The 18,078-nt window shown below is 48.4% G+C and overlaps 1 protein-coding gene across 1 annotated transcript in view; it reads left to right on the top strand.

Moving 5' to 3' along the window:
* The first annotated feature begins 1,915 nt into the window (after positions 1 to 1,915).
* The window catches only part of PDLIM1 (PDZ and LIM domain 1), a 47,527-nt gene continuing 31,364 nt past the window's right edge, over positions 1,916 to 18,078 (top strand). The window contains exon 1 of the mRNA XM_058671041.1: positions 1,916 to 2,157. Coding sequence (XP_058527024.1) covers positions 2,062 to 2,157 — 96 coding nt within the window. The 5' untranslated portion in view covers positions 1,916 to 2,061. The remainder of the gene's footprint in view (positions 2,158 to 18,078) is intronic.

Raw genomic sequence — 18,078 nt, 5'->3', positions numbered from 1 at the left:
CCGTATTTAGCCATTTTCCGGTTATTGGCTGTATTCAGTGTTTTGTTCGTATAAATAATTCTGCTGTAAATGTCTGTATAACAGTAGGTTTCCTTCCCTCCTTTTACATTAGGTCCATTGGGCCAGCACCAAAAAGGGGACGGCTGGGTTGAAAGTTGACTATTTTATAGCTTTTGCTATGAGGAGCCAGACGGCATCATGATGTAGCAACAGAGCCACAGAAGTCGCTGTCTGGGATGTCTGGGAGCTCACTCCTGAGGCTGCTCTCTCACCAGAGACCAGCAGGACACGCAGGGCCGGTCAAGGGCAGCCCCAGCCCCGTCCTGCCCTCACACCTAAGCTGCGGCTTTCCAACTTTCTTCTAGCTGGACACACAGTCCTCAGGACTGCTACACATCTTGGGGGCACACCTAGGATGCCCCGGACTCCCCCGGATTCACCGGGACCTTGAAGTTGAGACATGTTTTCTAATGAACAGAATATTCACCAGAGTTGTGTTTTGGGTGTTGCTACAACAGGCAGGTGGTTACTGGCTGTAACGCCTTTCCTTTTTCTTAGATTGAAGAACAACTATCAGGGTGTAAATTGCATACAGGACACAAGTTCACTGTGATTTCCAAAAGCAAGCAAGCTATTCTCCAACGTGGCATTTGTGCTGTGCGGCATGCAGACAAGCACGCTCTGGGCGCAGGCTCCTCCAGAGGTGGCTCAGGATACAGTGTCTTTCACTAGCTCTGAGCAGGGGCCAAACACTGTGCTCTGGCCTGGATGCCAGGGCAGGAGGATGCCAAGGAAACAGTAAAGACTGGGGTCTGGAGTCAGGATGCCATCCTAAAGGTGGCAGTTGAGTTCTGTGTGCCTGGCACACTCGTGGGAGGAATGCTAGGGGTGGTGGCGGAATACGCTAATAAGTAAAATAGAATGTCCCATGGTATCAAACACACAGGAGAAAAACAGGCAGGGGAAAGTAACAGGGAATTCTGCACAAAGCGTCTTAAACGGCATTCAGTTAAGGCTTCGCTGAGAAGTGACAGGCGAACAAAGACGTCTGGGGAACGGCATTCCAGACAGACCGCCTGAGGCGGGGCAAGGAGGCCCAAGTGGCAGGGAGGGTTGGAGAGGAGTAGAGATGAGGTCAGAGCGGGAGCGCTCCTAAGCTTGGCCTTCTCGACGCTTTAAGGACTTGGGTTTTTAAGAAATGCAGGGACAGTCGTGGAGAGGGCGCGCCAAGGGCGAGGCTGGGAGGCAGTTAGGAAACTCCAGGCAAGGTGGGAACGCAGGTGTTCGGATTCTTCCAGCGCGCACTTAGCCCTCAGCCTGCCCCCCTACTTAAGGTTTGGACTGAGGGGAGGTCCGGAAGCCACAGCCAACTTCAGCCTGGAGCACAAGTTTCTAGGAAGGTCTTAGAGCGCAATTACAGTCCTGCGAGGTGGTGTTTTTAACACCAGGATGGTCTCTCTCCGGCACAGGGGAGTCCAGGCAGCCGTCCAGGTGCAGCGTTGTCAGCTGTGTGGCTTCGGGCGCTCTCAATTACTTCACCTGTAAAATGGGACTAAATGCGCCGGCCGCCGCACTGCAGCTCGTGAGCTCACTCCGGAGCACCTGAGAGCCATCATAGCCAATTACAAAAAGCAATCGTGAACGCAGAGCTGACCTCAGAAAGTTGGTTTCGCACAGCACCGTTCACCTCGGCGGAACAAGCATGAGCTCGCTTCGTCCGACTCTTTCGGGCTAGGCTTCCTTCTCACCTACCGCCGGCCGCGGGGCTGGTGAGAGCTGGGTGCCCCCAGCGGACCCGCGCTCTGGCAGGGGCGGGGGCGCCCCGGGCCGTGACCCTCTGTCCGCTCACGAGGCCGGGAGCGCCAGCAGGCCCGGCGGGGGGACGGGCGGGGCGCGCCGCAGCGCCTGGGCGGAGCCGCCCCGCTCCCGCCCCGCTCCTGCCTGCCCCAGGCTCCCGGGGCCGCCGCCGCGCGCTCCTTTATCCGGCAGCTGCCAGGGGAGCCCAGCGTGCCGCGTCCTGCTCATCGGTTCCCCACGGTCGCCGCCCGCCGTTACCACGCCATGAGTACCCAGCAGATAGTCCTCCAGGGTCCGGGACCCTGGGGCTTCCGCCTCGTGGGCGGCAAGGACTTCGAGCAGCCCCTCGCCATTTCCCGGGTAAGAAATGTCCGGGGCGCGCGTGGGAGCAGGGCGCTCTTGGGTAGGGTGGAAGTGCACCCCAAACGGGGCCTGAGGTGCTGGAGGCCCCGCGGGCGCGGGCTCGGGCTCGGGCTCGGTAATGGAGCCAGCTGGAGCCGCGGCAAAACTCGCCCAGGTGCGCCGTGCACTGAGTGTTCCCCGCCCACGGTTCGCAGACGCCGGGCTCGGCAGCCGTGTCCGCCAGCAAGAACCGAGCAGTTTTCTTCCTAAGCCCCAGAAACGGGGTCCGGCGTGGGGGCGCGGGTTGTCAGCGGACGACGGGGCGGGGCGGGGCGGGGAGGATCCTCGCGGAACGTGCGCTAGGAGATATCCCCTCTCTCCCCTGTTCTTCATGGGGCAGAGGGAGGGGAACATGTTGGAAGCGCTGCAAAGTTCCAGAAAGAGAGTGGAATTGGGGAAGGGATAAATGAGATTAATCCCAAAGCAAAAACCGAGGCGAATTCGGAGAAAAGGTGGGATTTTGGAAATAACCGAACTCAGAGTAACCCTGTTGGTCTCTGTTCTCCTCCTGGGCGCGATGGTCAGGCACTGGCTTTGCTGGGTCTCTGCACAACAGCGGATGCCGGAGTGATGTCCCTTAAAAACTTCTTGGAGAGTCCTCCTTTCTGGAGAGCCTCATCACCCCCCAAATAATGCAGAGACTCAACACTGAGCCGCAGGCTTGTCTGTTCTGGCCCCAGTCCATGATTGCTGCCCCACCGAGAAGGGCCACATTCGGTGTCTGTACCTAGTGGGGTAAAGAAGAGAGGACCCAGAGCACCCCACACGTTGACTATAGGCAGCCGGTTCCATTCTTGGGCCCATCTGCCTGCTGAAGTTGACCTCAACTTGGTCTCCCCCTTCCTAACAACTTTTTTTTTTTTTTCTTGTAGGGGCTAAGGCAGGGTGAGTGTAGAGAGAGGGGGAAGATCCTGTAGGTCCTTTAACTTCCAGCAGCTGGAAGAGTTGGGTGGGAGGCGTGAGAGAGGAATTGGGAACCTCATGTGGGCTGCTCTGCTGGTCACAGGCCTCCTACACTTCCTTTCAGGTGGGCCTGGCTGGAAGAGAAGTGACCTTTCCCTTCCCAAAGCAGCAGTCAGCGTGGCTGCAAGGCCCTGTCTTCCACCTGCCCACCTCCTCCCGCCCAGCATGTCTGATTATTCTCAAAGGTGCATGCTGTCTTCCCAGCCACCAGCCAGATTCCTTAAGCCCAGGAACAGTGCCTTCCTCAAATCTGGACTCCCCCTTCTGATGCTGGCTCAGAGCTACTCCTGGCCATGCTGGATAAATCCCTGCTGGCTTATTAAATAAATGCCTGTCCAGGGAGGGCATTACCTCCGCACATTTAGCCTCGCTTACCTCATAGAGCCCATTTGTCGCTGCTCTTTGTGTCTATAATTAACCTGTCAGCCCTCCCCACTTCTAAGATTTATATGAGACCTGGGACCTTGTTTTTCAGTAGCGGAGAATGTATTGGCAGGCTATTAAAGGGGCAGTTACTGCCATCATCGTAGCTGCTTTTAGAAGTGTTAATTTCAGTAAGTGGCCCTGTGCCAGAATGATGGAATGCGGTACAGTACCCCTCACAGTGAATTTATTGGTTTGTACCTCCTATATTGGTTTATTGATTTATGATATGTGCACCTGTTGATTAATATGCAAGACAAGAGGACACAGCACTTTTCTCAAGGTGTTCATGGCCTTGTGAGTGCACCTAATCTTCAAAATGCCCTTGGCAGGTGTTTTGGTTGGAAAGTGAAAGTGACTGACTCAGTGGAGGTGAGATTGTCTTGCTGAGCGTAATCCTCTTGTCTCTTTACTTCAGTTTAAGTGGGAGAAAGTGTGAGACTGTTCACCTCTTGAGAATGGGAAGATCCTTGTCCTATAGGGACCCAGGGCGTGGCCCTCCGGGATCTGGTGCTGCTTTGGTATTTGCTTTTTACTTGAGCTGTACACAGGGTGAGCTTTCTCCTGTCCAGAGCTGCCTTTTGTTGAAAGTCTATGAAATGGGGAGAATGTGTGGCTCTCAGGAATGCGAGAGTACTCTGTAAACAGTGAATAATGGTGGGCAGGTGTGCGCACTGACCAAGTTATACACACCTTCTGGTTGGTAGGTGTGATGCGTTTGTCATCTTGGGCGGATAGAGTTTGCGAGTTTGATTTTATGGATTTTGGGCTTTCTGTGTCTCCACACCAAAGCAAACCATAAAATTAGGCTGGGAATGAGTGCCTTTCACTGAAACAACTGTGTTCGCTTTCTCTTACCTAAATTATCCTGGTGCTGGCTCCAGTCTTTTGTTAAAAGGCTAATGCTTCTGGATGGAATGCTCTGAGTCCTTGAGATATTTTGTTTTTGAGTTTGGCTTTTATATGTGAAGTAAGCAAGTCATACATTAAGAATGAATAGCGAATGACCATAAAGCAAACACTCATGTTACCACCATCCAGGACAGGAGCTAGAATGTTGCCAGGACCCAGAGGCTCACCCTGAGAAGTCATTTTTTTTTTTTTTTTTTTTTTGCGTTGCTTCATAGAATCACTGATTCACAGCTTCATTGTGCCTTTTTCTGAACAGCTTTTTACACCTGACATCCATTCTCTGTGTGCCAATAGCTGCTTTGAGTCCTTAACATTTTTATTTGTTATTTGGACAAACTCAAAAGTTTCAACCTAGATTTCCAACATTGTTTCAGAAACTTTATTTGAAAGAGACAGATTTGCCATCCCCCTGTTTCACCCACTAGATGCCTACTATAGCTAGGACTGGGCCATGGGCCTGGAACCCAGTCTTTGTTTCCCATAAGGATGGCAGAGGGCAAGTATTTGTGCCTTATCTGCTTTACCCATAGTGTGCATCAGGCAGCTGCATCAGAAGCAGAGCCGGGACTGAGTTCAGCCTCTGATACGAGCTGCGGGCATCCCAAGTGGTGTCTTAGATGCTGCACCAAACACCTGCAACATTGGATGCACATTAACTAGCTTTGTCTTTGAGCTGGTTACTTAAAGCCCCTCACCTTGGTCTCCCCAGTTCTCCAGTCATGCTTTTTAAATTTTTTTTGGCCACTCTTACGGATTTTTTTTCTCTGTCATCTTCTTGAGTGTTTTTTCCCCCACGTCGGTTTCTTGTTTCCTCTGGTTGCTTTCAAGGGAAGCCTTCAGAGAATCCACACCCAGGCCAAAATTGCTGCTTAGTTTATGTTGCTTGTTTTTCTCTTCTGGCAGCTGACAAAAGACAGGAAAAGGTGGAGCCAGAGATAACTGGGTGCTCCTAGCTGGAGGGAGCTATGCTTTGCCATGTGAGTCCTGGGGAACCCTTCCCAGGAGCCTCTTGGTGCTGCCCCACCCCCCCCAGGGTCCCCTTGGCTTCATCAGAGATGATCTGTAGCCAGAGAGGCTCCTTTCTGATTTTTTCAGTGTGGTTTCCTGATTCAACTATATCTTGCATCTTGCCCTAAAGGTTGAAAGCAGAGCTTTGTTGTCACATGAGCAAATGGCCAGAGAGGCTCATTCTGTATGGATGACCCTTGTGCTGCCTGTGAAATTGTCCTCCTGGGTACTGGGTAATGGCAGCCACTTCTGCCAGTCTTGACTACCCCAGGGAGCAGAGTAGAAAGTGGGCAGTGGAGTAAAAGTCATGTTGTCACTCGGAGACAGGGCCTGCCTGCTACTGCCCGCTGGGTGCGCACCCCGTCTTCTATGCTGCTGTTGCAGTGCAGTTCTGAGGCTATGGGGCAGATCTGCTTACAGCCGGGGTCCTCCTGCCCCAGGTTGGGCAGGCCTCCAGCAGGGCTCCAAGGAATTGCTTTTGCCCTAGGGCCAAGCCAGGTGAGTTCCCAGGCTGTGCAAACGGCCTGGGCTCTGTGGAGGAGAAACCTGGTGTAATTTGCCTCTTATGCCAAGAGAAGCCCAAGTGCCCGCAGGCTAGGCATGGCCATTGGTTTGCATTTGCATTTTTCCTTGCCTGAACTACTTTCTTATGAAGCAAAGGGTAGAGACTGAATAAAAATGAGCGAAAGTGACTCTGTCCGAAAATGAGTTTTTAAAGGAAGAGGTCTTTCCAGTACATCTGAGAGGAACAGCCCCAGAAGGGGCTGCGGGCTCTGATGGGTCTGTCATGAGCGCAGGGCAGGGACTTCCACAGGCAGTGGCTCTCACATCTCAGCAACTGACCTTGGCCACGTTGCCTTTCTAAACTAATTCTCTGTAAAGATAAGATGAAATAATAAGGCGACCCAGGAGAGTTTTATTATTTTTTTAATTTTACCTTTTTAAAAATTATTTTTACTTAATATTTAACGCAAGTCTTTAAAACACAGACACTCCCCCGCGTCCTCCTCCTCTTTCTCCTCCCCTCTTTGTTTTTAACTTTTGAGATAACGTACTCGAGATTCATGCCACAGTAAAAGGCTCAGACTTAGTAAAAAGCAAAGACTTTAGTGGGAGCATGAGCCATAGCTATAAACAATAACTGAACAGGAAAATGATCATATATATAGTAAATTATGAGAGAATCACAGATCTCTTCAACAATAGAAGTATAACTCCTTAACCGTTGGATTGACAGAGGTATCAAATGGAGTTTTATAAAACCGTTTACAGTGATTCTGGGACACACAGACATTTCTTTCTAATCTGATTTATTTTAAAAGCTTCAGGCCCCACATCTCAGGGAGAACATGCAGTATTTTTCTGGATCCAGCTTATTCCACTCCATATGATATCCTTCCGTTCAGTTCATTTTGCTGCAAATAGGAGAATGTTTTGTTAAAGCCCAATAATATGCTGTTGTGTGTATATGCTACATTTTCTTCATCCATTCATTGGGTGGTGGCAACCTGGGTTGATGCCAGATGTTCCCTATTGTGAACAGTTCTGCTAGAAACATGGTGGTGCGGAGGTTTCCGACTCATTGTGTTGAAGTCTTTGGATATATGAATAAAAGTGGGATTTCTAGGTCATGTGACAAGCCAATTTCTAGTTGCTGTTTAAGAACCCTCCACTCTGCTTTTCAAGGTGGCTGACTAACGTACATGGCCACCGACAGTTCCCCTTTCGCCACATCCCCTCCTGCACATGGGACTGTGTTTGGATTTGAGCCATTCTGCTAGGGGTAAGGTGATTCCTGGTTTTGATTTACATTTCCCTGATGACTAGTGATATGGAGTATTTTTAAAAACATATATATATCTGTTGGCCATTCATATTCTCCATTTGAGAACTGTATTGAAGTCCTTTGCCCATTTGTCAACTGGATTTGTTTTTTTGTTACTGAGCTTTTAAAATTTTTAAGACATTTACTTTTTATTTGAAAGGCAGAGTTAGAGGAGAGAGATTACTGATTCTTGCATAGGTTGTTTATTTCCCCAAATAGCTGCAATGGCCAGAGCTGGGTTGATCTGAAAGCCAGGAGCCTGGAGTTTATTCTGGGTCTCCCACATACGTGCAGGGGCACAAAACCTTGAGCCATATTTTGCTGCTTTCCCAGATGCGTTAACAGAGATCTGGATTGGAACAGCTGGAACTCAAACACCAGTGCCCACATGGGCTACCACATTGCAAACGGAGGCTTAATGCCCTATGCAGCACCAGCCCTTGTTGAGTTTCAATTGCAGATGCACTCAGGATATTGACATGATCTTCGTCCCTACTCCCCACAATCCACGGCTGAGGGACACAGGGTACCAGGCCAGTGTGCTTCAGAACAGGGGGTGTGCAGCCAGCGGGATGGACCCCCAGGCCAGCTCCCACGAGCCATTGCTGTCAGTTTTCTAGGGCTAACATTGTTGCCCGTGCTGTGGCAGTCCTCAATGCGAGGCCGAGGCCCGCTGAGCTGCTGGCACCTTGGGGTTGGGTGGAGCGACCTCCTGGTGCCCAGGTGACCTCTGCTCAGTGCCTTCTGTAGAGCAGGCCTACCCTTGCCTAGGCCCTGTGGGGCTGGCAGCTGCAGCCCTGCCTGGAAGAATGTATACTTCAGTTGTGGGGTCCATGGTCATTTAAATGGTGGAGAACTCCCAAAAGATGGACTGGATAGAGACCTACTTGGGTGGGCAGCAGGAGATTTGATGGCAATTTTTTTTTTGTGGCAAATGAAGCTGCCCAGGCCATACACATATTTTGTGGCACCTGCACCAAGGTTGTGAGGAAATATATATGTGAATACTCAAGACAATAAAGTTAATTCCTACAGTGCTGTTAGCATTGTGTGTGACTGCTGAGGCTGCCATTAGCCTCACTGAAGGTGAACTGGCAGCTCATCCGGAACTATAGTCTCTGGTGCGCTTCCCACGTGAAGTACGCTGCCTCCTTGGCTAATGGAGTGGCCATGAAAAATGGGTTTCTGAGAAACACAGTGGTCTTGTAGGAGGTCGGATGCAGAACTCGGTGTCCAAATTTTGGTACATCTGACACTCAAATAGACATGACACTCAAATTAGAAATGACAGGACTGACTGCTGTGAAATAAAAAGAAATGCATTTACATTTGGATGATGCAACAATGTTTTGCATTCTTCTAAAAATCATAATAGTTTTATTTGAAAACTGAACAAACCTCATACTCTGTGACCCAAGAATTGGGTTCCAGATTCAGTATAAATGGATTCAGACTTCCAAGCAGCGCTACTTGTGGCAACCCAAAATTTGATGCAGTTTAAATGTCTAACCAATAGAGTGAATGCGTACAAGGTGGAACAGTTAGCATGGCCTAAAACACCACAGCAGCTGTTCCCCATGACACGGCTGTGGCTCCCACGCAGAGGAAGAGCCAGGCATAAAGTGGTGTGACTACAGTTACAGAAAAGGGGCTAGGCGTGATTAGGCTGTGGTGTTGAAGTCTGGAACCTTCTTTACCAGGAGATTTAAGACCGAAACAGGTTTGAAAGTTCAGGAAGTGTTTCATTTTTTTATCTGGGGCAATTACCATGGGTGTGCTCTCATAATAGGAATTCAGGAATTTATTTACAATTTGTGCACTTTTTTGGATGTGTTACATGTTGATAAAGTTTACACAGAAACAACTGTGCTTTGTTACAGAAGAGCAAATAATATGAAAGGATAGAACGTGTGAGGAAAGCTTCCCTGTTAACTTCTCAGGTGAACACCGACAACAGTTGGCTGCAGAACTTTCCAGACATTTGCCCATACTTGGATCATTTTTAAAACCAAGTTGCCACACATCCACAGTGGAGTGTTTGGGTTTAATTGGCTTATGCATTTTGCCTTATTTTTTGTGTAGTAAATCAAAAACCAATGGCTTCCTTTAAACCCTGTCTTAAGCCACTTGTCAGTTTGTGTGTGCTAGAGTGGGTCAATACTTGCCTGTAATGGCTGTGAAGGTTGATGTCTAGGCAATCTCACATTATGGCCAACACACAGAAGGCGTCATGATATAGTGTATAGTCAAAAATAGGAATGGGGGCCTGACGTGGTAGCCTCCTAGCAGCTAAAGTCCTCAGCCTTGCACGTGCCGGGATCCCACATGGGCGCCAGTGCTAATCACAGCAGCCCCACTTCCCATCCAGTTCCCTGCTCGTGGCCTGGGAAAGGAGTCGGGGATAGCCCAAAGCCTTGGAACCATGCACCCACTTGGGAGATCTGGGAGACCTGGAAGAAGCTCCTGATTCCTGGCTTTGGATTGGGGCAGCTCTGGCCGTTGTAGCTGCTTGGGGAGTGAATCATTGGTTGCAAAATCTTCCTCTCTGTATATCTGACTTTCTAATAAAAATAAATCTTAAAGTTTAATAAGAAGAGGCATGGTGGCTACCCTGCATGGGAAGCTTAATTATGCCCAATCTTTAAAACTCTTGTCAAACTTAATCTTGTGTACTGCTTGCTACGACCTAAGGAGTTGGCACTGTAACTAATTGTTTAATGAGTAAGGAAACTGAGTCACTTGCTTAAGGTTGAGTGGGCAATTAGCCTGTGTTACAGGTTGTAATTGTTGCAACTGCATAATTACAATCTCTTTAGAAGGATGTTGTGGCGAGGGCATTTCTGGAGAGTTCTGGACAAATGGGGGCATTCTGGTTGGCCGTCCGCTTTGTCCTGTTGTGTAGGAAATGGGGACTGCTCTTTGAGGCTGAGGGCAGTGAGTCTGAGTGGCCACCCCTTAGCACTAGGGACTTTGTTCTGTCCTGGGCATGAAGTGAAGTGGGATTTTAAGGCATAGCTCATCCACAAGCACTTACCCTCCTTCGTTGCCTCATTTTCCTGGGAAATTGGTTGTATACTAATCAAGAGCATCTTTGAAATCGTGTTCCTAGGCCAGCCTGTGGAAACTCATGGTTTCTGTGGCTGTCATGTGGCTTCAAAGTCTTGGCCCTAGCCTGGGTCCACAAACAAAGTGAGTCTGACATAAGAGTTCAAATTCCACTTCTTGGTGACACAGTATGGGCTGGCCCCTGCCTTGTCTCCTAGCTTGGAGTCTGTTAATTGTGTATCTGAATACCTCAGTGTAGCCATAGTATCAACATAGATTGTGTTTAAAGGCATATAGCATTGAGATTGAACTTGAATTTCACATTGCCCTTTCCTGGTTGCATGTTGTGTAATGCTGAGTTGTAATTATCAGTATTTTAGACTTTCTCACTTTGTAGGATGGATTTAAGGTGATAATACATTGCCCAAACATATTTATAGTATTGAAACACAAAGACACACATAAAATTTTAACAAGAAATTGGAACATAGAAGAAGAGAGATGTGCCCAGAACTTTAAAATCAGCTGGTTTCTGTAATTGCATACTACATTTAGCTGTGAGTTGTCTGGCCAGGGCAAAATGGGAACCCTGGTGAGTGAGGTATTCAGTCATCTGATTGAAATTAACTTCCACAATGTTCTATTGGTATGGTCCCTGCAGGGATATTGATAAAAAGTTCTAGGGACTGTATTTTTTTTTGTTAAGGTTCATTTGTTTGTTAATCTGTTGTTCAAATGGAAATAGAGAAGGAGAGACAGGTCTCCCATCTGCTGGCCTGCTCCCCAGACAACTGCAGTGGCCAGAGCTGAGCAGTACTGAAACCAGGAAGTTCTTCTGGGTCTTCCACATGGCTGTAAGAGCCCAAGGACTTGAGCCATCCACTGCTGCTTTCCCAGGCCATAAGCAGGGACCTGGCTTGGGAAGTAGAGCAGCTGGGATTTGAAGTGGCTCCCATATCGGATGCTGGTGCTGAAAACGAAGGAGTAGCTAGCTATACCATGGTGCCAGTATCTTTTTTTGGTTGCTTTTAAACTGTTCTTAAGAGAAGCACTATTCTAATGGGCACTTCTTTCAAAGGCCTTCTCTCTCAGGAGTGTAAGCCTTTATAGTTGTTTTTGGAAGAGCCCGAATTGTAGGGTCTACTTGTCTGACCTGTGACCTAACATTGTTCAGGCAGAGTTAGGGAAAAGGATAGTCAGCATCTCTGTTGATGTTTTCAAACCCAGGAACCATGAAGATTTTGTACCTTAAAGAAATAGTTTCTTGGATCCCACTGTGTAGCCCTGCTCTGGTAGGTCTGAGTTGAGGTTGGGCTTCTTAGTTTTTAACAGCCTGTTTCCCTCACTTCCCAGGAGCCTAATGGCCATCTTCTTTGGATATCATTGCCTCATCCTTGCAAACATCACAGGTCTGCCCCGAATGATTTATTGAGCCTGGTCAATGGCCTGAGGTTTAGGTGCCAACTCCAAGCGGCAAGGTTAGCATAGTGCCACGAACATTCCTGAAGTTGGCTAGCAGTCTGGTCCACAGTAAAATTCACAGAACTTTTTTTTTTTTCGTTGGAGGAAGGGAACCTGCCAAAAGATTTTTGAATATTTCACGAATTTTGGTTAAAACCTTCACCTCTTTCTAAAGGGTAATAATACACTTTATGACACAGGCTGAGAGAACAAATGGGGGTACTTTTGCTAGTGAAGCAGGGGAAATAGGTCATAGTCCTAGGAAAATGGGGAACAGGCTAATAATCCTTGTCCTAAATTGTTTCTGTCTATATTGTGCTTCACACAATTTTTTTTTTAAAGATTATTTGCGGGCCTAGCGTGGTAGCATAGTGGTGAAAATACTTGTCTTGCATGTGCTGGGATCCCATATGAGTGCCGGTTCATAGCCAGCTCCCTGCTTGTGGCCTGGGAAAACAGTCGAGGACGGCCCAAAGCCTTGGGACCCTGCACCTGCGTGGGAGACCCAGAAGAAGCTCCTGGCTTTGGATCAACTCGGCTCCAGCTATTGTGGCCACTTGGGGAGTGAATCAGTGGGCAGAAGATCTCTGTCTCTACTACGCTCTATATCTGACTTTTTAGTAAAAATAAATAAATCTTTAAAAAATTTACTTGAAAGACTGACTTAGAGATGGGGGAAGAGAGAGAACGAACATTTCCATCGCTGGATTCTTCCCCAGTGACTGTGAGGGCCTGGCCTGGGCTGGGGTGAAGTCGGGAGCTTCATCTGGCTCTCCCACGTGGATGATAGGGGCCCAGACACTGGGGCCATACGCTGCTGTTTTCCCAGGTGTGTTAGCAGGGAGCTGGAGAGGAAGTGAGGCTGCTGAAGCTCCGAACAGGAGCCCATGTGGAATGTCAGGATTGTAGCCAGTGGCTTAACTGGCTGTGCCACTGTGTTGGCACCTGGGTTAGATGACTTTCTAAGTGCCAGTAACCACCTGTTCATTTATAATAAGGGGCCAGAAGGCAGCATAAGTGAAGGAATAGGAAAATTAGTAGCTCTAAAATGATGGAATAAATGGAAGTGGGTTCCCAGTTTCTCTGCTGGGTGTGATAGAGCGTGATAGGACATGTGGTTAGATGGAAATCGTGTCTCACCCACAGGGGGCAGGTCTCAGAGGGTGGCGATTGTTGCCATAAGGGATCTAAGGTCCAGAACTGTCTGATTTTCTGATTTTCGCAAGAATTGAGAAGCAGGGGCTTATGGGAAATCTACCAGTATGTAAATACTAGCAAGTTAAATTAGAAAAAAGCCAACAAATCGACAAACAAGAAAACCAAAGGAAACAGGCTTATGGGCTGGTGTGTTTCATGGGCCTCTGGCTTTGACAGGGCACAGGAGGGAGAGGACCCGTGCTCTGATCTTGTGGCAGGTCTACCTTCTCAGGGCTTGGTGTGGTTCCTGCTATCTCACCTTGCATCCTGGGTGCCAGTTCATGCCCTGGCTGCTTCATTTCCAATCCAGCTCCCTGCTTGTGGCCTTTAAAAGCAGTCACAGATGGGCCAAACCCTTGGAGCCCTCCACCTGTTTGGGAGACCTGGAAGAAGCTCCTGGCTCCTGGCTTCAGATCAGCTTGACTCCGGCTTTTGCGGCCACTTGGGGAGTGAACCAGCAGAAGGAAGATCTTTTTCTCTGTGTATCTGCCTTTCCAATAAAAAACGACAAAAATAAACTTAAAAAACAAAGCCCACCTCTGTGCAGGACTCTGGGCGGCTTTAGCAATGTGGATGAACTTGGGGTATCCAGCAGGTGTGCAGGCTGTACTATGTATGAGTAAGTAGTCTAGAGATAGAGAGACCTGAGTAAATTTTTTCTTATAATTTTTAAAAGATACGATTTCTTTATTTGAAAGGAAGAGTGTTGGGGAGGGGGGAAAGACCTAGATTTTGTGTCTGCTAGTTCATTCCCCAAATGACCACAGTGCCCAGGACTGGGCCAGGCTGAAACCAGGAGCCTGGAACTCCACTGGGATCTCCCACCTGGCTGCAGGGCCCAAGCAATTGGGCTGCCCTCTGCTGATTTCCCAGGCACATGAGCAGGGAGCTAGATCAGAAGTGGGGAACTGGGGCTTGAACCAGGACTCACATGGGATGCTCATCTCGCAGGTAACAGCTTAACGTACTGTGCCACAACGCTGGCCCTGTGAGTGAATTCTACAGAAAGCGGCAGAGTCTTGGTAGAGGTGGTTATGAAGGGAATCGTGTGATCCAGGTGATTGTCCTTTGGGGTAGAGACCTGACAGGCAGGTTTGGAGTTATAGGTTGAACTGATGAGTCTTTGTCTAAGGAGGTGAGCATAGCGCTTCACCTATGAAGCTGACTGCATTATGAAATGGTTCTGATGGAGTTTGATGGTCAGGAGGAAGTTGGGATTAGTGTCAGGTGGTGGTGGGCTCTGGATCCTGCCCTGGCCTGCCGCTCAGCTGCTGAGTCACCAGAGGCACACTGTTTAATCCCTGTTGCTGCCTTTGCTCACCTGTGATGAGGCAAACACCACTGCCTGCCAGCAGCGTCACCTGAAGATGTGCAAGTTCCCCCTTGCTCAACACATGGGCTGTGCCTGCCCATGTCATTAGCAGGTGACAGTTGCTGCTGGTCTGCCTGTGATTGGTCAGGACTGGAGCCCGCCATTCAAGACAGCTGTCCTGTGCTGGAAGCCCAGGGCGTCTGTCCTGTGGTCTCTTTCAGGACTGGCCCATGTTATAAGGAATGGAGTTCAGAGCAGGCCTGGTCGTGCTGCGGTGGGGAGGCAGCCGGCCAGCAGCAGGAATTCCTTGGGTAGGAGGCCATAGCAGATGAGCCTCTGTCGTTCTTGATTTTGCTGTGGCTCTGGCGGTTGGATCCGGAGAGGAGACTGCTTGTGGCACAGCACTAAAACAGAAGGAGCAGATTTGGAATGAGGGTCTGGTTGCACGGTTGGCCTCCAGCATTCAGCTGTGTGGACCTGCGTCCATCATAGCTTCTGAGTCTCTGTCTCCTTCCCCAAGAAGTTAGGGAATGTGTGGGAGATGAACTCGCCTTCAGTCTTATCTCAAATGGCAACTTGTAAACGAAAGGGCTTTTTAAAATGTTAAGCTCTGTAATTTGTTTAAATTTTGATTTTTTGGGGAAAGAGAGGATTTGTAAAGAATGTGAACTTAATCTGTTTATGCGTGATTCCATCTGAGGCCCTTCTGATGAGGCTGTAATTTTCCAAGGCTTCTTTTGGCCTTCTATCAGTTTGGTTTAAAAAAAAAGAAAAGAAATCAGACTGGAAGATACACTGGCTGGGCCTCAGTGACTCAGCTAGAGGCTCTTAAGACTGGTGCTGGCTTGTCCACATTCTGTTGGGATGTACTTAGCAAAAAGGCCACACCCACAAAACAGTTTGAATGAGATGTTGGGGATTTCAGATTTCTCAGCAAGGGAGCATGAGAAAGTAAAATGAAACTTCCATTTTGTCTTCTGGCTTCCCTCCCTGCTGCACCTCCCAGCCCCATTATTTGAGTTTTGTTGAGTAATCTTGTGCCAGGATAGCAGTTGAGAAAAATGTCTGATTTTTGAAGTAGATATTTCTGAGTTTGTGAAGTAGTCATTGCCAAGGATAAAATGGACATTTAACAACTGTACATGTGTTAGATGGAACTGCTCACTGGACATTTACTGAGCACCTGCAAGGTGTCTGTCCCTGTGTGGGGTGCTGGGCTCCCCTGTGGCCACAGAGGTGGACAAAACCCTGCCCTCATATCTTGGATTTTATAGGCCTTTAGATGCTAAGTGGGGAAACCCACAAGCATGTGACAAGTCTCCTGAAGAACAGAACATATTAGAAAGATGGGAGGGACATTGCTTACATTGGAGTCCAGGGAACTCCTCTCTGTCCAGCTCATTTGAGACTTGAAAGGTAAGAAATAGTGAATTGGCAGAGGCAGAAGCAGATGCCAAGGTCCTTGGGCAAAGAAGCTGGGGGAGGCCCCTGGAGCTGGAACTTAGGTGGCGTGATGAGGGAGGCGAGACTTTAGGCTCTTGGAGAGAGTTTGGGTTGTATCTGAAGAGGACTGCTGTCCATACTGCCTGATTTGCTCATGATCTGTAAATTTAATCAGGCATTTTCCTTCTTGGTCCAGGCTGCTCACTTTGGCGACAGAATTTGAAACAGAACGATGCTTAGGGATGGTACGCACAATGAGCCTGCACTGTCCCTTAGAAGATGTGGAACATATATGAAGCCACACTGGATCAACCTTAGTAGGAAGACATGTCCGAAAAGAGAGGAGTCTGGTTTTTTTCCGTGTGGACTGAGTGACTCAGGCTGAACTCCCCAGTGGTGACTACAACCAGAGTGGCCTGTGCTGGCCTTTCTGCAGTGTCCCATCCCAGTGGCTGGCTGCAGACGTCTGAAGCTTGGCTCATGGGCTTTCATGTTCTGCAAAACCAGATCTCTGCTAAACAGATGATGGGAAAGCCAGAAAGGAAGGTTAGGAGGTCAAGATCTCTGTCCTGCTTTCCATATCCTGCCACATTCCAGCTGAATTTTGCCTGATAAAGTCACAGCATGTCCAGGCCGGAAAGGACCTCAAGGATCTCAGGGTGGACCATGCCCATGGCCCCACGCCCTAGGAGGGTTAGCATTTTTAGTTTGATGAGGGCTGATTGGAAAATGTAATTGTGAAAATTGCATCCAATGTGGAGGCCTAATGCCTCCATCTTGCTTTCTGAGTTGGTACCTTGAAGGACCTGGCCCCTGTGACTCAGTGTACAGAGATGCCCAAATGTTCACAAGACCTTCCTCATTAGCTCCTAGGAATTAAGGGCCTTCTCCAAGAGGAGGCAGATCCCTGTGCGTACCAGGAGCCTGGTGGTGGTATTGCCATCTTTCTGGGATGATAGCATTCCCATCCAGGAAGATCTTTAGGTGTCAGGGAAGTCTGGGCTGGCTCAGGAAAGGGATAGTGATATTTCTGTTATGCTTTGTTTTAGGAAATATCTCATGGGAAAAAGTGTTGTTTTTCATTGAGTTTGTAATAGCATCTGAATTCTCTTGAAGACTGCGGTTATACATCTAGGTAGGAGATATGATATTGATTTGGTCCACATGTGGTACTCAGTAGGCAGTAATTCTCTGCTTCCCCTGAGCATTGGGCATGTGAGTTTGAAGCCACTGGTCTAGAAGTTTCTAGAAAACCAGTCAACTAGTCAATTTCTTAGGGGGTGGGGGAGGGAGTGAATCAGTGCAAACCCACTCATTATGTATTTAAATATTATTTTTGCTTTTATTAAACACCGAAGTAATTCAAGCGCATTGTAAATAGCAGACACTTTACAGAAATGTGTAACTGCTGTGTTCTTGATATATATTTATTTGAAAGAGAGAAGGCTAGATAAGGCTCTTTCATTTGATGGTTTAGTCCCCCGACAGCTTCAGTGTTCAGGGCTGAGCCGGACCGAGACCAGAAGCCAAGAGCTTCATCCTGGTGTGTGGTAGGGCCCACACACATGGATCACCTTCTGTTGCTTTTCCCAGGCGTATTGGCAAGGAGCTGGATGGGAAGTGGAGCAACAAGGACACAATCCAGTGCCCATATGGCTGCTGATGTTGCATCTGTCAGTTTTACTTGCTAAGCCACAAAGTCAGCTTCTCTAATGCTCTTTTTTATTTTATTTTATTATTTTTTTTAAAGATTTATTTTATTTTTATTACAAAGTCAGATATACTGAGAGGAGGAGAGACAGGGAGGAAGTGGAGCTGCCGGGACCAGAACCAGCGGCCATATGGGATCAAGGCGAGGACCTTAGCCACTAGGCCATGCTGCCGAGCCCTCTAATGCTCTTTTGAGAACAGATAAACGCATGCATGCGTGCACACACATTTTTGAAAAAGATTAATTTATTTTTATTGCAAAGTCAGATATACAGAGAGGAGAGACAGAGAGGAAGATATTCCATCCAATGATTCACTCTAAGTGACTGGAATGGCCAGTGCTGCACCTGTCCAAACCCAGGAGCCAGGAACTTCCTCCAGGTCTCCCACAGAGGTACAGGGTCTCAAGGTTTTGGGCCATCCTCAACTGCTTTCCCAGGCCACAAGCGGGGAACTAGATAGGAAGTGGAGCTGCCGGGATTAGAACTGGGACCCATATGGGATCCCGGTGTGTTCAAGGCGAGGGCGTTAGCCACTAGGCCACGCCACCGGGCCTCCACACACATTTTTTACTGAATGA

The sequence above is a fragment of the Ochotona princeps genome, chromosome 13 (assembly GCF_030435755.1).
Source record: "Ochotona princeps isolate mOchPri1 chromosome 13, mOchPri1.hap1, whole genome shotgun sequence".
Lineage (NCBI taxonomy): Eukaryota > Metazoa > Chordata > Mammalia > Lagomorpha > Ochotonidae > Ochotona > Ochotona princeps.
The sequence above is the reverse complement of the archived record's forward strand: the minus strand, read 5'-3'. Positions and strand labels throughout refer to the sequence as shown.